The 16807-nt window shown below is 34.8% G+C and overlaps 1 protein-coding gene across 12 annotated transcripts in view; it reads left to right on the top strand.

Moving 5' to 3' along the window:
- The window catches only part of LOC140057990 (uncharacterized), a 130093-nt gene that overhangs the window by 77362 nt on the left and 35924 nt on the right, over positions 1 to 16807 (top strand). For 10 of the 12 annotated variants that reach the window (XM_072103641.1, XM_072103638.1, XM_072103640.1 and 7 more), the window contains 22 exons: positions 116 to 274; positions 657 to 913; positions 1199 to 1355; positions 1673 to 1867; positions 2379 to 2620; positions 3097 to 3226; positions 3505 to 3663; positions 4007 to 4054; positions 4465 to 4518; positions 4712 to 5332; positions 6040 to 6672; positions 7350 to 7615; positions 7707 to 7875; positions 7972 to 8694; positions 10629 to 10670; positions 10945 to 10977; positions 11515 to 12210; positions 13096 to 13128; positions 14035 to 14289; positions 14449 to 14505; positions 14944 to 15197; positions 16314 to 16473. In XM_072103641.1, coding sequence (XP_071959742.1) covers positions 116 to 274; positions 657 to 913; positions 1199 to 1355; positions 1673 to 1867; positions 2379 to 2620; positions 3097 to 3226; positions 3505 to 3663; positions 4007 to 4054; positions 4465 to 4518; positions 4712 to 5332; positions 6040 to 6672; positions 7350 to 7615; positions 7707 to 7875; positions 7972 to 8694; positions 10629 to 10670; positions 10945 to 10977; positions 11515 to 12210; positions 13096 to 13128; positions 14035 to 14289; positions 14449 to 14505; positions 14944 to 15197; positions 16314 to 16473 — 5343 coding nt within the window. The remainder of the gene's footprint in view (positions 1 to 115; positions 275 to 656; positions 914 to 1198; positions 1356 to 1672; positions 1868 to 2378; positions 2621 to 3096; positions 3227 to 3504; positions 3664 to 4006; positions 4055 to 4464; positions 4519 to 4711; positions 5333 to 6039; positions 6673 to 7349; positions 7616 to 7706; positions 7876 to 7971; positions 8695 to 10628; positions 10671 to 10944; positions 10978 to 11514; positions 12211 to 13095; positions 13129 to 14034; positions 14290 to 14448; positions 14506 to 14943; positions 15198 to 16313; positions 16474 to 16807) is intronic. The other 2 variants (XM_072103642.1, XM_072103643.1) reach the window with 2 other exon arrangements.

Here is a 16807-nt window from a genome sequence, read left to right as displayed (position 1 = left end):
ACCGGAGAAATCTTATGTAGGAGAATTTTACAGTAGGCGGAGGTATGCACTCTCGGAGTGTCTTTCTAGTTATTATTATTATTTTTATTATTATTATTATTATTTTTTTGAGTAGAAGGAATGTCTACTACAACCACCACCTCAACAGCGAGTTCAACAACCACACCAACATCTACAACAATGTCAACAACAGAATCTGTAGTTACAACAATAGCTACAACTGAAGCAACCACAACTGTTCGAACTACCAGTGTTGAGACTACCACAGAACAAAGTATGTATGTTGTTTATTTTGTGAGGACCTACCTGTGATTAAACTAACATTGTTTATTCAGTACTGGTTTGTCATCCCAAGCTCGTTCTCATAGCAACTTCTGCAATTGGTCATGAGCTTCCTTTAGGGTTAATGTCATATGGCCGGGCAGTTAAGGCAGAAGCCAACAATATTGGCATGGGTTTGAGGCCAACTCGCTCCTAGTTCTGGTGGTATAAAAAGTCTTCTCAAATAAGGACTATAAGCTGTAGGTCCAGTGTACACAGTTATAACTCCTGTGTACTTTAAAGGACCCAGTTCATAATTTGAGACAAGAGGTAGCGTTACTTACACACAGATTTATTATTGTTGCTGAGTTTTGTTTTTGTTTTTTTTTTTTCAGTTGTGTGTCGCAAGGATCTTGGAATGGATGAAGGACTTCAAGTTACAATAGTGCACAAAACCAATGTAATTGGAACCACTTGGACAGTTGATACGACAAATATAGTCAGTGACTACATTGTAGTATATTTCAATCGACCAACTAAATTGACGGCCATTGGTATTTGGCAAAGTCCTGAAGGAGATACTATAAGCCAAGTCAATTTAAAACTTGAAAAGAAAATACATGGAATGACTGGTTTTGTTACAATGACTGAGGTAAGTGTAAACTGTTTTAAACACATCATCTTTGTCATGTAATTGGTGGATTTCAATGAAAAAGTTTCTACTTTCATACATATTTTAGTACTGTATGTTGTATTTTCCATTATTTTATCCATTATGTGTGTATGCCTAGCTGTAGGTAAACTACTACAAACTTCCAGGTCAAAGGAACGTTATGGATCCCATGTTTTTTGTATGGCTTTTGGTCCTTTACATTTATACCAGTTCAGCAAATTGCTGCTAGAAATATATCATTACTCAAAAGAATTTTTTTTGCAGAATGAGCTTGTTACTGGGGATCGTTTAACTACTGAATATATCGAAATACCAGATGACCAAGATGACTACATTTCTGAGTTGAAGATTACTGCTTTGGAATGTGTAGCCAGCTCAAACGTCCTGCTTGATCTCACTTTCCTAGGATGTTTTGAAGAAAGTAAGTAACACATTTAAACTCTGTTAACACGTTTGAGTTAAATGTTTAAAGCACATGTGCTTATTTTGTATCCCATTCCATTATCATACTTATTGTATTTGTATGTGTTATTTTGATCTTGGAATAAAAACTTGATAATGGCACAAATTAAACAGGCCTGAACAGGTTGTGCCTTTCATATCTCTACACCTTTTTGTTTGAGAACATTATTTATATCTGTATATATTTAACTACTTTTTAAAAGTTAATGAAATGAACAGTATGAAAAGCTGTATTAATAAATAGCTTCTGAATTTTTATTATTCAAAAATTGACAGCTACATCATATGGTCCACCAACTCCAGTTACAACTACAGTTTCAACTACTGTTATATCTGAAGTGACCACAGTACCTGTGACACCAACTGAACCAACCACTCAAGAAACTACTCAAATTATACATTCAACTGAAGAAAGCACAACTGCTATTGTGTCCACCATTGAAACCATGACAACAATAACCACAACACCAGGTAGAGTAGTCAAAACATTAACCGATTTTGTTTTAAATTATTCTACTGCAGTTAATGCAGTAAGAACGTTTGTTTACAACATTATTTAATTTTATTTTGTTCAATGAAGAAGTTTTTGAGTCTGTTACTGCTATATTATCATAATGTAATTTATAACTAAAAACTGGCTTGCTAAATACTTTTATAAACAGGTTAAAGGATAAACTAAATGTAGTTACTGCAGTAGAGTAATTTTCAGTTGCCTGGCGATTGTTGATAAGTAATATATTATAATATATAAAATAAATTACTGAAAAATGGAACTATATTAAAATGTTATTTCAAAAACTTTCGTAATTTATGCATTCGCCAACTGAGGGCATATTTTATTGTCATTGTTCGTATGGCGAAAATGATCATTTTCTGCAAATTTATAGGTCTTTATTTTAGATAAATAACTGACAATTTTCTAGTCAAAGTAATTGCAAATTTTTTAGACATTTATAAAAATGTTATTTATCTTTTCCTTTAGGTGAATGTTTTGAAGAGTTGACCGAGTTGACTGATGTGCTAATGTTTGGAGATGCACTAATCACTGATGGACTGTGGTTGGTAACAGAATCTAGCAGGTCATTGACCGTCAGATTCCCATCGCCTGTGACACTAACAGCCATCAGAATCAATGATTTACAATTCACCATGAATTTGATGGTGTCTGTGCAGTATGCAAATGAGGATTTTAACGACAATCCTTCATTGTCAGTTGTCGATCCAGTATGCATTTTTTTTTATCTTATCATTTATTTATAATATTCCGTATTCTATTAATTCAAATTTTTATTTTGTGGTATGTATATATTATGTACCAGCACCCATCACCACATACGATGGCCCTCTGCATTCTATAAAAAGAATTTAATTTTTATTTAATAGTATTAATTTATTATGTACCAGCACCCATCACCACAGAGAATGGCCCTCAGTCTGCATTCCATAAAAAGAATTCTAATTTTTATTGATTCATTTTATTTTACAATGCATCATATTCATATATACAGATAGTCAGTGAATGAAATATTTCAAAAAAATATATTTATTTTCTTGAAAAACTGTAATGTACTTTTAAAAAAGCAAAGAGACTGCAGCAGAGACCTGTAGATCTTGGAGCATGGCACAGATGAAGGCTGACATGAAAGATCACTTGATTTCATTTTCTATTCATTATAATAGCCAATTGATTCTTTTTCAAGATTTCTGTTGAACCAAATTCGGATATTGCTTTTCCTGGATTGAGTCAGCCAATTTTACAATTGAGACTGATGGTGGATCCACCCGTAACATCAAGAGTACGCCCTGTAGTGTATGGTTGTTTGGAGTCAGGTAAAACCTTCTATAAGAATCCTTGGTTTAACATTTTATATTTTAAAGTTGTTTTAGGATCATTCTCATTTCTGCCACCTATTGAAACTTTGTCTTTGTCCATTTTAAATGGCCGACACTCAACTCTGATTCCATGCTAAGACCGCCCACTTTCTCCACTCTATCTACTTGTTTAAACCCATATAAGTAGGTGTGATTTTTAAAGCAAAATGTGGTGTTTTGGATAGAAGCTGAAAAGGTATCAGCATGAATCTTAAACAAAAGAATTTTTCTCACAGTTTCAACAACAACTATGGTAACAGAGACTACAACAACAACAACACCAACTGAAACAACCGAACCTGTAACTACCGTTCAGTCTACCACTACCACTGAAATCACAACGTCGGCAACAAGCACCACCACTCATACTGTTACCGAAACTGAAACAACGATAGGTAAATTAAATTCATTTTGCAAAATTCATTTTTTAGGTGTGATTGTGGAATAACAATAATGGTAATTGTTTTGTTTTCTTATTTGTATGTTTTGTTATCTGAAATAAAAGTAAATGAATGAATGAATAAATATGTTGTTTGAAGGTTTGCATGTAGAAACTAATTTGTTGATATAAAGTTTGTGATACACCACGTAGTTTGTTCTTAAAAGAACTGTTGAGTTTCTCCTCAATGAATATGAAAATGTTGTTTAGTCTTTCTTGTTTTCCACCAAAGTACTAAATGTTTAAGCTATGACAGTAAGCATAAATGCATTATTTAAACTTATCTTATTTACTTATAGCACCACCAGAAACAACAGAATTCCTGACTACAACAGCAGGACCAACAAGTAATCATAAAACAATTTAATATTTTCATATCTTTTCTGCACTAGAAAGTCTTAATATTAGAAGGTTTTAGTTTCTCTAACAATGTATATTCAATAAACTGATATTCTCTTTCTTTGTACTTTCACCAAACAAGATTCTATTTTAGAAATATTTCAATCTGGGTTCTTCACTTGAATTTTCAGCTGTTATCAGAAGGTTAATTATCTAAATGATATCTACTTATAAACATGGGTATATCTATTTGAATTTCAGCATCTTCTTTGGAATTTAGTATTCTTATGTAATGGTAATGTCAAGTTAAGGAACTGCTTGAGATAAGCACTTCAAAACTTAATATTCAGACAGTTACAGTTTAATTACATAAAAAAATAATTCTAATGAACATTTTTTTTGTGTGTTTCATTTATAGTGGCACCAACAACAACAGAATTCCAGACATCTTCAACAGTCACAGAACCAACAAGTAATCATAACGACAATATATTTCAATACTTTTAATATTCTTGTTTTTAACCATTCAAAATGTACAATAATTGTTTTTTATCTTTCATTTTCCTTTTTAGATATTTTAACGTTTTTATGGAAATAATATTATATACTGTAAAAAAAAGTTTATTTATTTTATTACACTGTATTCTAAAATGTTTTATTAACAGCAATTTCAGAATCGACAACTGCAGAAAGTACAACAGAAAGTGTATTACCTCTTAGTCCAACAGAAGGGACTACATTAATATTTAGTACAACAGAAGGGTCAACTACAGAACCAATTAGTACAACTGAAGAAACAACTACAGAACCAATTAGTACAACAGAGGGGACAACTACAGCACCCATTAGTACAACAGAGGGGACAACTACAGAACCCATTAGTACAACAGAGGGGACAACTACAGCACCCATTAGTACAACAGAAGAAACAACTACAGAACCAATTAGTACAACAGAAGGGACAACTACAGAACCCATTAGTACAACAGAGGGGACAACTACAGAACCAATTAGTACAACAGAGGGGACAACTACAGAACCCATTAGTACAACAGAGGGGACAACTACAGAACCCATTAGTACAACTGAAGAAACAACTACAGAATCCATTAGTACAACAGAGGGGACAACTACAGAACCCATTAGTACAACAGAGGGGACAACTACAGAACCAATTAGTACAACAGAGGGGACAACTACAGAACCAATTAGTACAACAGAGGGGACAACTACAGAACCCATTAGTACAACAGAAGGGCCAACTACAGAGACAGAATCTACAACTAGTTAGTAAAAACGAATATTTTTTGAGGATTTAAAATTTTGCTTTTTCTTTCATCTCATTATTTTTTCTATATTTGTATAAACTATTGGTACTTTGATCCAGAGTACCTGTTAATTCTAATCTTTTTTCTCTAAATGTTGTTTTCTAACCATTCATTCTTTTTTATTCAGTCTTCAGTGAAAATTACATTTGCCTTAACTATTAAACCTTATAAACCCACCACACTTTTATATTGAACAAATTTAACTTTTGTTTCTAGACAGCTGCGATGGGAACTATATTTGTATCAGTTATTTCTATGGAGATTTACTTAATTTTTAATTATTCCAATTCTAATGAAGATGCAAATATATCCTTTTACTATTTATTACCCATTGTTCTACTGTATGTGTGACACTGAGAAGGATTATCACTAAAATCATACAACTATAATTCCGCATTATTTTTGTTAATCATGTATTTTACTATTTTTAGTATGAAATATTTACTTGTTTCACTTTGATTACGTTTGTCATTGTTAAGGAGAATATCAAAGATAAGAAAGATAATTGTATAATATTAATTCAAAATATTTGTTAACCTTTTATGTTGGGTTTGTTTTTTACTTGTTTTAACTGAGTATTTTGATAAGTTTACAGTACACCTAATACACAGATTAGACAATTCAATAGCCTTTTGTTTGAATTGTTTAAAATTTATATTTAACAGGAGAATCAACAACTCCTATGCCAGAATCAACAACTCTAGCACCAACACACGAGCCGACAACGCCAGAATCAACAACCCCAGAGCCGACAACCCCAGAGCCGACAACCCCAGAGCCGACAACGCCAGAGCCGACAACGCCAGAGCCGACAACGCCAGAGCCGACAACGCCAGAGCCGACAACGCCAGAGCCTACAACGCCAGAGCCTACAACGCCAGAGCCGACAACGCCAGAGTCGACCACGCCAGAACCAACCACCACAACGCCAGAACCAACAACCACAACGCCAGAACCAACAACCACAACGCCAGAACCAACAACCACAACGCCAGAACCAACAACCACAACGCCAGAACCAACAACCACAACACCAGAACCAACCACCACAACACCAGAACCAACCACCACAACACCAGAACCAACAACCACAACACCAGAACCAACAACCACAACACCAGAACCAACAACCACAACACCAGAACCAACAACCACAACAATAACAACCACAACACTTACTACAACTACTCCAACAGAAACGACTACAACAGAGACTACAACAACAGAAGTGGTTACAACTACAACTGTTACCACCACCACAGAAACCACAACCACTGAACAACCAACTACCACTCCTGGTGAGTATACTTTTACTTTAATTTAAACTATATACTATAAACATTTGGAGTCCAAACTCATAAATATATAAAATATATAATTTGATCTAAATTTACTCTCTGGTAATATACTGTACTAGAAAATAATTGATTTATTAAGGAAATCTATGAGAATGAAAAGGAAAGCTACCCCAACCAAGATTTTAATTTTTAATTTTCTGCTTTATATGCAGACATTCTACCACCACTGAGGCTTTCATAGAATGTTTCTAATTTGATTGGATAGTGACACTCAACATGGAACACTATATCTTAGATATACGCACACGGAACAGAGATTATAATATATATTATATATATATAAATTCAAATAGCAAATTACTGAAAAAATGACAATTCTGTGGGTATCAGTGGCTGGATCTCAATGGATAGAAATAATAAAGCAAAAACTGAATCTAAACGATAAAGTAAAATAGCCAGAAAAGTTAGCAGAGCTTTCAGGCAACACTGTCCCTTCAGCAGTGCAAGTGAAAGTACTTGGACAAAGTCGATAGAATTGTAAAGTTGTCCAAAGTACCCTCCAGGATTACAGCAATGTCAGATCAAAATTGATACAAACAGTAGAAAATATATATAAATCCAAAGGCAAATTACTGAAAAAAATGACAATGCTCCATACTTTGTTAATAATCTTTCAGAACATTGTGATCTAAACCTGGGAATGGAAGAAGGACTTGAAATTACATACAGATTGAGCCCAGGCCAGGATTTGCCACCAAATACACCATGGTTCCCATCATTATCTGAAGATCGTGAATCACTCACTATTGTATTTGATCATGAAACCCGTATAAACAAGATTACATTTCAAGAAATGGAGGGTGAAGTTGATGAAATTACTTGCGAAGTTGCTTTCTTTGATGAAACAACACAAACCTTTGAGTTTATATCCAATGGAGATGAGGTATATTATTAGTTAATAATAATAATATTATTTTTGCACATGATTTTAATATATATATTTATGCTTATACAATTTCATTTCTCGTTTTCAGAATGAGAGGTTTGTAATTGAAAAGATGGAGGAAGGAGATGATTTCAGAAGTATCTACTTAGATGAAGAATTTCCACCAACCAGACAGTTTCAGATTCATCTGTTGACTCTATCTGGTAGCGCCTCAGATCCAAGCTTCAATATAATATTACATGGATGTTATTTGGAAGGTGTGTTTTTCTCTACGTAACTAATACACATCTACTGTAACTGTATTTTTTTACTGTAATTTTTTTTTAAATGGTTTTAAATTTTATAATTTTCAGAATACACTACTGTAGAGACTACCACAACAATAACTACAACAACAATACCAACAACCACCACACCAGAACCAACTACAACCACACCAGAACCAACTACAACCACACCAGAACCAACTACAACCACACCAGAACCAACTACAACCACACCAGAACCAACTACAACCACACCAGAACCAACAACAACCACACCAGAACCAACAACAACTACACCAGAACCAACAACAACTACACCAGAACCAACAACAACCACACCAGAGCCAACTACAACCACACCAGAGCCAACTACACCAGAACCAACTACAACTCCAGAGCCAACTACAACTCCAGAGCCATCAACCACTCCAGAGCCATCAACCACCCCAGAGTCAACAACCGCACCAGAGCCAACAACCGCACCAGAGTCAACAACCGCACCAGAGTCAACAACCGCTCCAGAGTCAACAACCGCTCCAGAGTCAACAACCGCGCCAGAGTCAACAACCGCGCCAGAGTCAACAACCATGCCAGAGTCAACAACTGCACCAGAGTCAACAACTGCGCCAGAGTCAACAACCGCGCCAGAGCCAACAACCTCACCAGAGCCAACAACCACACCAGAGTCAACAACCGCACCAGAGTCAACAATTGTGACAGTAAGAACTACAGAAAGGATAACAACTCCACGTCAAACCACAGAAGTTGTTACTTCGAGTACGACAACACCTGAAGGAACAACAGAGCATCGTGAGTTTATATTCATCTATATTTCACAAAGGGCTGGTTTTTATCAATATTTTTGCTTAAGTAAGAATAGTCACGGTTTTTGAGATCAGACAGGAACAATCAAAGTTTGCTGTAGCTGAATCCGCAAAGCGGAACACACAAAGATTATTAATTGATAGTTGATGTTTTAATTACATCTAGAGATTACGGAGGTCGGATGTAGACCTATGACAATCTTCTTCTTGTTGTGCAGAAGGCAGTTGATTCGTCCATCGAGCGACCACGCGACTTCCACAGCGGCATGTGCGCCCGCTTCGCGCAGGAGGGTCATGCGAGAAGGTGTTAAGTTCTCGGTTATAGAGTAAGAAGAATTTTTAAGCAATTTCTTGTTGCGAAATACCTCTTCTCGTGCGCGGTATGTGGAAAAATTAACGATAATCGGACAAGGCCTTGGTTTAGAACTGTTGCGTGATTTGTTGTCATGGAGTACTTTCTTCCGTCCAAGTCGGTGAGTGCGGTCCATATCGATTAGTTCCATATCTTCGCAGATGCGAGATGTTATAATATCTAGAGCTAAGGTATCTGTGTCTTCATTTGCCGTCTTGGGTACTCCGTGAATTAGTAGGCAGTTGCGCCTACTGTACTGTTCAAGGTCATCGATCTTGTCCACCATACCGCGATGTTCTTTTCTCAGACGGTCATTTTGCTCTTGTAGAGTGATGATGTCGCCCGCTATAGTCTCGTTGTCCATGGAAATGCTACTGTAAATATTTTGACTGACCTGGTCAAGAATGGCGTCACTTATTGATCTTATTACGATTTCATTTCCGCATATGGATGATATTATTTAAGATTGGATTGACGAAAGAATATGTTTGCTTATCGTTGTTGCAACAATACTTACAATTTATTTATTTCAACTTTATTTATAGAGGGTAACCCTTCCAGCTGAACCCGCAGGCCAGCTGATATTCAGGGGCCTTCTTAAAAATGACAAAATATATAAAACTATACTTAACTAATACGAATCTATATACATTTAAATTTAAAACAATTATATAAAAAAATAATGATCCAAAAAAAAAAAAATTCAATTAGACAATTACGATAAAATGTGTTTTTTAAAATTAAATTTAAACGAGTTAATATTTGTACATTCTTTTAAATCAGAAGGTAATACATTATATAAAATACTAGCAGAATAAATAAAAGAGCGCCGGAAACATTCCAATTTAACTTTGGGTACTAGTAAGTCTCCCCTTACAAGTTCTTTATCGTCTGATAGGAGGAGCTTTACATCTCGCTAAGTAGACGAGTCTCTTGACAACAATGGGCTTTGTTGTTGTACCGGCGAGGCTCCGGTTTCTGGTATGTTGGGTGAGTCAGCAGGCTGGGTAGCAGGCTGTTCTCCATCGTTGATCGGGCCTTCGGTAGGCACAGATAAATTATCGGTTGATTTCCCGGTTGTCCGTTTAGATCTTAAATTTGGCTTCGTAGACATCATTTAGAAGCCCTTAGAAGTATTGGTGTTTGATTGATTATACTGTTTTGTGTATAATTAGGGAGCAATTTAGAGTTTTTGTGAGCTATCTGAAATGCATTGTTATCAGTTGCTCGACATTACAATCAATTTGTAATTGACTGCTAGGATCTACAATTTAGTAAGCACGTTGATACAATATTTGCAGTATTTTATCACTTCCTGATATTAATTTGGGTTTTTCATATCTGGGGAGCATTAATTTGATTATACAATGTTACCATTTTACATCCAAATCACCTTGAATAAAAATGGTATTTAACTATCTTAAAATATCCTTGCATTTATAATTTTCAAATATTATGTGCAGGTACAGTATTCTGGAGTTTCATTTGGTTGCATGCGAAAGCTAGGTTGCAAGTTTGCCATTGTTGTATTTTCAATCAATTCATTCTCTTTTTCATTTTTCTTATAGCTACTGTGTCGGTCGTAGTAACAACAGGACCTTCTACAACAGGTCAGTCAGTTTAAAGATTTGAATAAGGGGGTAGGGTGCAGGGCAAGGGCACAAAACATAATAAGGTTGAACTAAATACAGGCACTACCCAACAAAATGCTACCTCAGAGCTTGCGTTAGACTCGTTCCTAATGTCTCTTAAGTTAATGTGCTAATCAATGAATGTGATGTGATGATACATGCTAGCGAACGATCAATGTATAGACGCAATTACTGTCTGCAAAAATAAAAAATCAATTGTCACGAATATTAATAGCATTATATTTGTTTTCAGAAACTGTCACGCAAACTATCACCAGAAATACAGGTTTGATTTTTATTAATAACAGTTCAAATTTAATAAAATTTATGTTTTTGATATTTGTTTTGCCAACAGTTTAAACTAGATTTTCCTACGGTGTTTGGTTATAGATATTTAAATATAAAATTCATTGTAGATATAATTTATAGTTTGTTCTTTTTATATTACTCCTTATTAGAACTTCTATTAAGGGAACACCTTTAAATACTAACAAAGTGTCACCTGAATGGGGATTGATCGTATTGATAAAATATTTTTTTTTTCTAAAAAGGTGAAACCTTTCAAAGTGTTCCCTTAATGTCAGTGCCCCAAAAGAAGATTTCAATGTATTTCATAATAATGTACAGAACTCCTGAATCCTTATACTTGCTTACTGTATAATACAGTACTTGATTTGTACAGTAATTATGGAAACCCCTTGAATGTATAATTTAAAAGCCATTGTAGTAGGTTTATTAGAAGAAATGTTAATTTTCAAAGCAAACTTTATTTGGACAAAAAATGTGATGTGCCCTTCTTTTACATGATTGTACACCACCTTAGGTTCCACAACAGAAGCTCCCTCAGTTTCAACAACAGGAGAGCCCTCAAGTTCAACAACAGGAGAGCCCTCAGGTTCAACAACAGGAGAGCCCTCTGGTTCAACAACTGGAGAGCCCTCTGGTTCAACAACTGGAGAACCCTCTGGATCAACAACAGGAGAGCCCTCTGGATCAACAACAGGAGAGCCCTCGGGTTCAACAACAGGAGAGCCCTCTGGATCAACAACAGGAGAGCCCTCAGGTTCAACAACAGGAGAGCCCTCAGGTTCAACAACAGGAGAGCCCTCAGGTTCAACAACAGGAGAGCCCTCTGGTTCAACTACAGGAGAGCCCTCTAGTTCAACAACAGGAGAGCCCTCTGGTTCAACAACAGGAGAGCCCTCTGGTTCAACAACAGGAGAGCCCTCTGGTTCAACAACAGGAGAGCCCTCAGGTTCAACAACAGGAGAGCCCTCAGGTTCAACAACAGGAGAGCCCTCTGGTTCAACAACAGGAGAGCCCTCTGGTTCAACAACAGGAGAGCCCTCTGGTTCAACAACAGGAGAGCCATCAGGTTCAACAACAGGAGAGCCCTCTGGTTCAACAACAGGAGAACCCTCTGGTTCAACAACAGGAGAGCCCTCTGGTTCAACTACAGGAGAGCCCTCTGGTTCAACAACAGGAGAGCCCTCAGTTTCGACAACAGAAGCACCTTCAGGTTTTGTTTTACAATTTAACTTTTCTCTTCTTTTGTTTATCAGATAATAAAACTGTTACTGGTGCTTACTTCTGCTATAGAAGCTGTTCATAGCAACTAAACCTTACATTTTCTCACACACATAAAACCCAAAATTAGATAAAATAAAAGCAATGAAGAAAACTGAAACTGGAGTGGGCTGGACTGTGGATTAATTGACACTCTAAACTGCCTAACCACTGATATAGAGAGAACTTAAAATAATGTTTTTACTTTTGTCTTACTTATCCTTTTATACATCTGATTTCTATTGCTTGACCATTAATAACTTTCCATTTTGATAACTTACTACATGGACCTATAAATAGATTAATTTATAGGTCCATGCTTACTATAACCTTATTTATGCACTACAAACTCAATGTATTCAAGTCAATACAATAACAATTTATTTTAATGGGTTAATTTTGTCTGTACCACTTACATACCATTTTTGTTTCCCTTTGAATGCATTGAATGAATGTGTACATAGTTTGTATTGATTTTCTCTTAAACTAATAATTACTCTCTATGCTTCTTTTTCTATTCATCTTTATAAAAAATGATCTATCTTATTTTGCTTTTTGAAATTTTAGATTTAGACTGTACTTTTACATTTTCCAATTAGTTTATTTTTTTTTGTAAACAATCCTTTTTTGTTTGTAATCGTGAAATCTTAGAAATTATTAAAAAAATAAAAAAATGGAATAGAGACATTAAATAAACGTATTTTCCATGCAGTAGAACTAATATTTAATGGCATTCAGATAATGAATATACACTCTATCATGAATGCATAGCACGTCATACAAAATCAACCTTAAATAGCAAGCATACATCTAATCAACTAAATCTTTTTCTCCTCAGCACCACCCTCAGTTTCAACAACACCATCAAATGGTAAACATTTTTAAAAATATTTTTCTCTACTATTCCATTTTATATAATTATTCAGAATATACTATTTAACGATCATGTAATAGTACTTTCTTTGTCATCTACATGCGTACGAAAAATGCATGAAATACAATAGCAGCTATGCACATGGTGCAATCTCTTCCTCACAACAACAAGATCAGAACAATGGAAATGACAAAAATATACTTAATAGATTTTATAACAAATAATGAATGTTTTTCAAATTCGTGCGATGGTACAAATAATTTCATTCGTTGAAATATGAAATTACATTTCACTCAGGCTTTGCCTCATGAAAATAGAATTTCATATTTCACCCCATGACATTTTTTGTATTATTCACTCATAAATATTCATTATTTGTATGCTATTGTTTAAAAAACCCTTATTTTTGCAAGCTGTAGACACACATGTTAACACTTCCTTTTACATCAGACAATTTATTCCTGTGTTTAGATTCATTTCTTATAATAGTAACTATGTATCATTACATCATAATGTTACCCTTACATAATAACAGCATCTGCTGAAGCAACCTATTAATTGTAGTACAAGCATGTTTTTTTAATGACGTTCCATCATTCGATGAATGAGTTAGAAAGTCTTTTTTTTATTGTCAAGTTAAATCAATTTAATAAAAGTGTTAATACTCTGATCATGAAACTCCACATTTTTATTATGTGTCAAGAATGCATACAGTGGAATGCCCTTTTTGCATTGACTAATTTTTTTTTTCTGTACTGGTACAACTTCAACTTTAATTTTGTTACCTGTAAAATGTTTTTGTTTATTAAATTTATATATGGATATATTAAGAGATCATGGTATTCCGAAATAAAAAGATAAATGAATGTGCAACTTCATTAATTTTTTTTTTTTCATTTTCAGAATGTTATGAAATATCAGATGGTAGTGATTATAGAGGTTCGGTCAGTACCACCGAGAGTGGATTAACTTGCCAACAATGGACGTCACAAACACCTAATCAACATTCCAGAACACCAGAGAGCTACCCAGATTCAGGCTTAGATCAAAATTATTGCCGTAATCCTGATGGTGAACCTCGCACTTGGTGTTATACCACAAATCCCAATACTAGATGGGAATTCTGTGACGTTGGACCAGCATCGGAAAACTGTGGTGGTAGGTTACTATATTTACAGACACTAACTAAATTGTTTGCGTTTGATTATTAAAGATCTCTACTAATTTGCAATTATCATAAAACATGTCTTACAGGCATATTCAATTGTTAAAAATGAAAACAAAATCTATTCATTTTAATTAATTTTTTTTTTCCAGAATCAACAACACCTACAGTCACTCATATTCCACCTACTACGTTTACAACTATGCCAGGTATAGAAACTATTTAGTCTCTATTAAATTTAATAATGGGAACAGAATGTGTTTTCTACATTAATACACATTTTATACATAGTTTCTTGTTTTTATCATTTTACATTGTAGTTCATTTATTGACCTCCTTTGTTTATTACTTACAAAATAACATTTTGAAAAATAAAGTGCTAAGTAACAAGAAATGTGTGTTTAGCTCTGTCTACACTATAAAACTAGTTTGACAAAAAAAAGGCGATGTGCCCAAATATGGTAGTGATATGCTTAATGGCATCAGCATTTCCATATGTGGGAACATCACATTTTGCTGTCACATAAAGTTTGATAGTGTAGACAGAGCTTTTGAGAAACAGAAATAGGTTGCACCTGAAAACATGATGCTCTTTGTTTACATTAGTACTGTGTAGATTTTCATAAAAAATGTTCATTTTTTCACAGATTGTGCAAACCCACTACAAGCATTGGAAAACTTCAGATTAGTAAATGGTGATGAGGCAATTCCAAATACGTTGTTGGGTAATGAACATCCCTGGATGGGTAGCCCTGACGGCTCCCCAATAATTGTCATCGGGTGGAGTATACCAGTTTATATTTCATCGATTGTTGTTCAAGGTTCAGGACCAAATGTTCCTACATCATTTGACTTAGAAATGGAAGTAGATGGTAGTGACGAGTTCCAGCGATTGAATCAGGTACATACAAGTATTTATATGAACAATTGATGGATTAAATATTTAAGTTATTTGGGCATTTTGTTAGTGACCCTGTCAAAATGATTCCTGCAGTTGAGTAATTAGGTCCCTTATGTATCTATATATAAATTATGGTTAATTCTGACATAGGTGAGCACAATGCAACCCCTTTGGTACAAATCTCCGCTTTGGATACCTACCTTATCTATCTTAGATGTACCGCAAAACGTAGAATGGATAACATTAGTTTTCAGTACTACGCTATTGTTCCATATTTCTATCTTAGGAAGATATTATAAAGAGTTTTTAAACAAAATTTATGATTTCAACAGTAGATTTTCACTCAATTTCCATTCTTCGTGGTCCAAGTAATTTCCGGATTCACAATGAGTTCACCTTGCAACAACCTGGTTTCAACTATTTTCTCTCTTTTATACACAAGGGAGCAGTTAAAATAATAGATTTGACCCTAAAGGTGACTGGAAACAGGCACTTTCCATCAATCAATACAGTGTCCCTTTGGAAGACGGGAAGAAAAAATTATACTATTTGTAGTAGAATTCATCGCACTGTTATCTACAATTTACCAAGCATTTGTTATTCTTTATTACCACTTTTCATATCTATTAGAAGATTTCATTTGATTATAAATGTTACCATATTATTAAAACTAAAAAATTTAACATATCCCTCGAATAAGCACCTTCCTCAAATGAACTCCGGCTCCCCACCACCTCCGCCCTATAAGGGCCCTACCAAACAATAAACACTATACTTTAAAATGTTATTAATCATCTGAGACACTGTGAAACAGAATAGTTTAGTTTTACGAATGTCAAGCATTTTCAATAATGGAACCGACAGAAAACGTACAAGGAGAACATCATCATTCCGAGAACCATCGTCTACACTTCCTAGAGGGGGAGCGAGCGAAGCGAGCTCACCCTCTAGTTTGTTAATTCTAAAGACTTGAAATCAAATAGATGCAGTTTATGTTTTTGTAAAAATTGTGACCAATGATGTGGCGGGGTGGGGGTTCTGGGAAGTGGATGTTACATGATGTTTGCATCAGAAGTAAGACTAATGATGTGGTTTTGAATTTTTTTACTTTGAAAGAATTTTGAAATACCTATGGATAATGGAGATAATCTGGAATCCTTTACACTTGAACTTGCCAGTCGTAATATTGCTGTTACACGTATGCGGTTAATAATTACCTCCTGGGCCTTGGGATACAGTCCTTCCATCAGATTTGACTTTTATGGTTGTGAAAAAGGTAAGGTAGCTTCGTTTTTTAATTTACTCAATTCAATTTTTGGTGTGTAGAAATACAGCCTATTCAAATTTAAACACTCACAAAATCGAAATTCTTCAAAACTTAGGCGCCACAAAAATTCTCATGAAAATTTAGAATACTAAAGGATGCACTCACCCTACCCTTACCAGTAGCCTGGGTGTTCAAGGGTTCAAACAACCCCCATCCCTTTTTTCTGAAGTGCCCTTTTCAAACTAGAGATGGCAGTGAAAGTATGGTAAATAGGCCTAGCCTTAACTCTTGACAATTTTGGTCGCTTTTGTGGAAAAAAAAACCTTCCTGTAAAAATACATTA

Source organism: Antedon mediterranea, chromosome 1, assembly GCF_964355755.1.
Source record: "Antedon mediterranea chromosome 1, ecAntMedi1.1, whole genome shotgun sequence".
Lineage (NCBI taxonomy): Eukaryota > Metazoa > Echinodermata > Crinoidea > Comatulida > Antedonidae > Antedon > Antedon mediterranea.
This window is presented reverse-complemented; position numbering and strand designations above follow the sequence as displayed.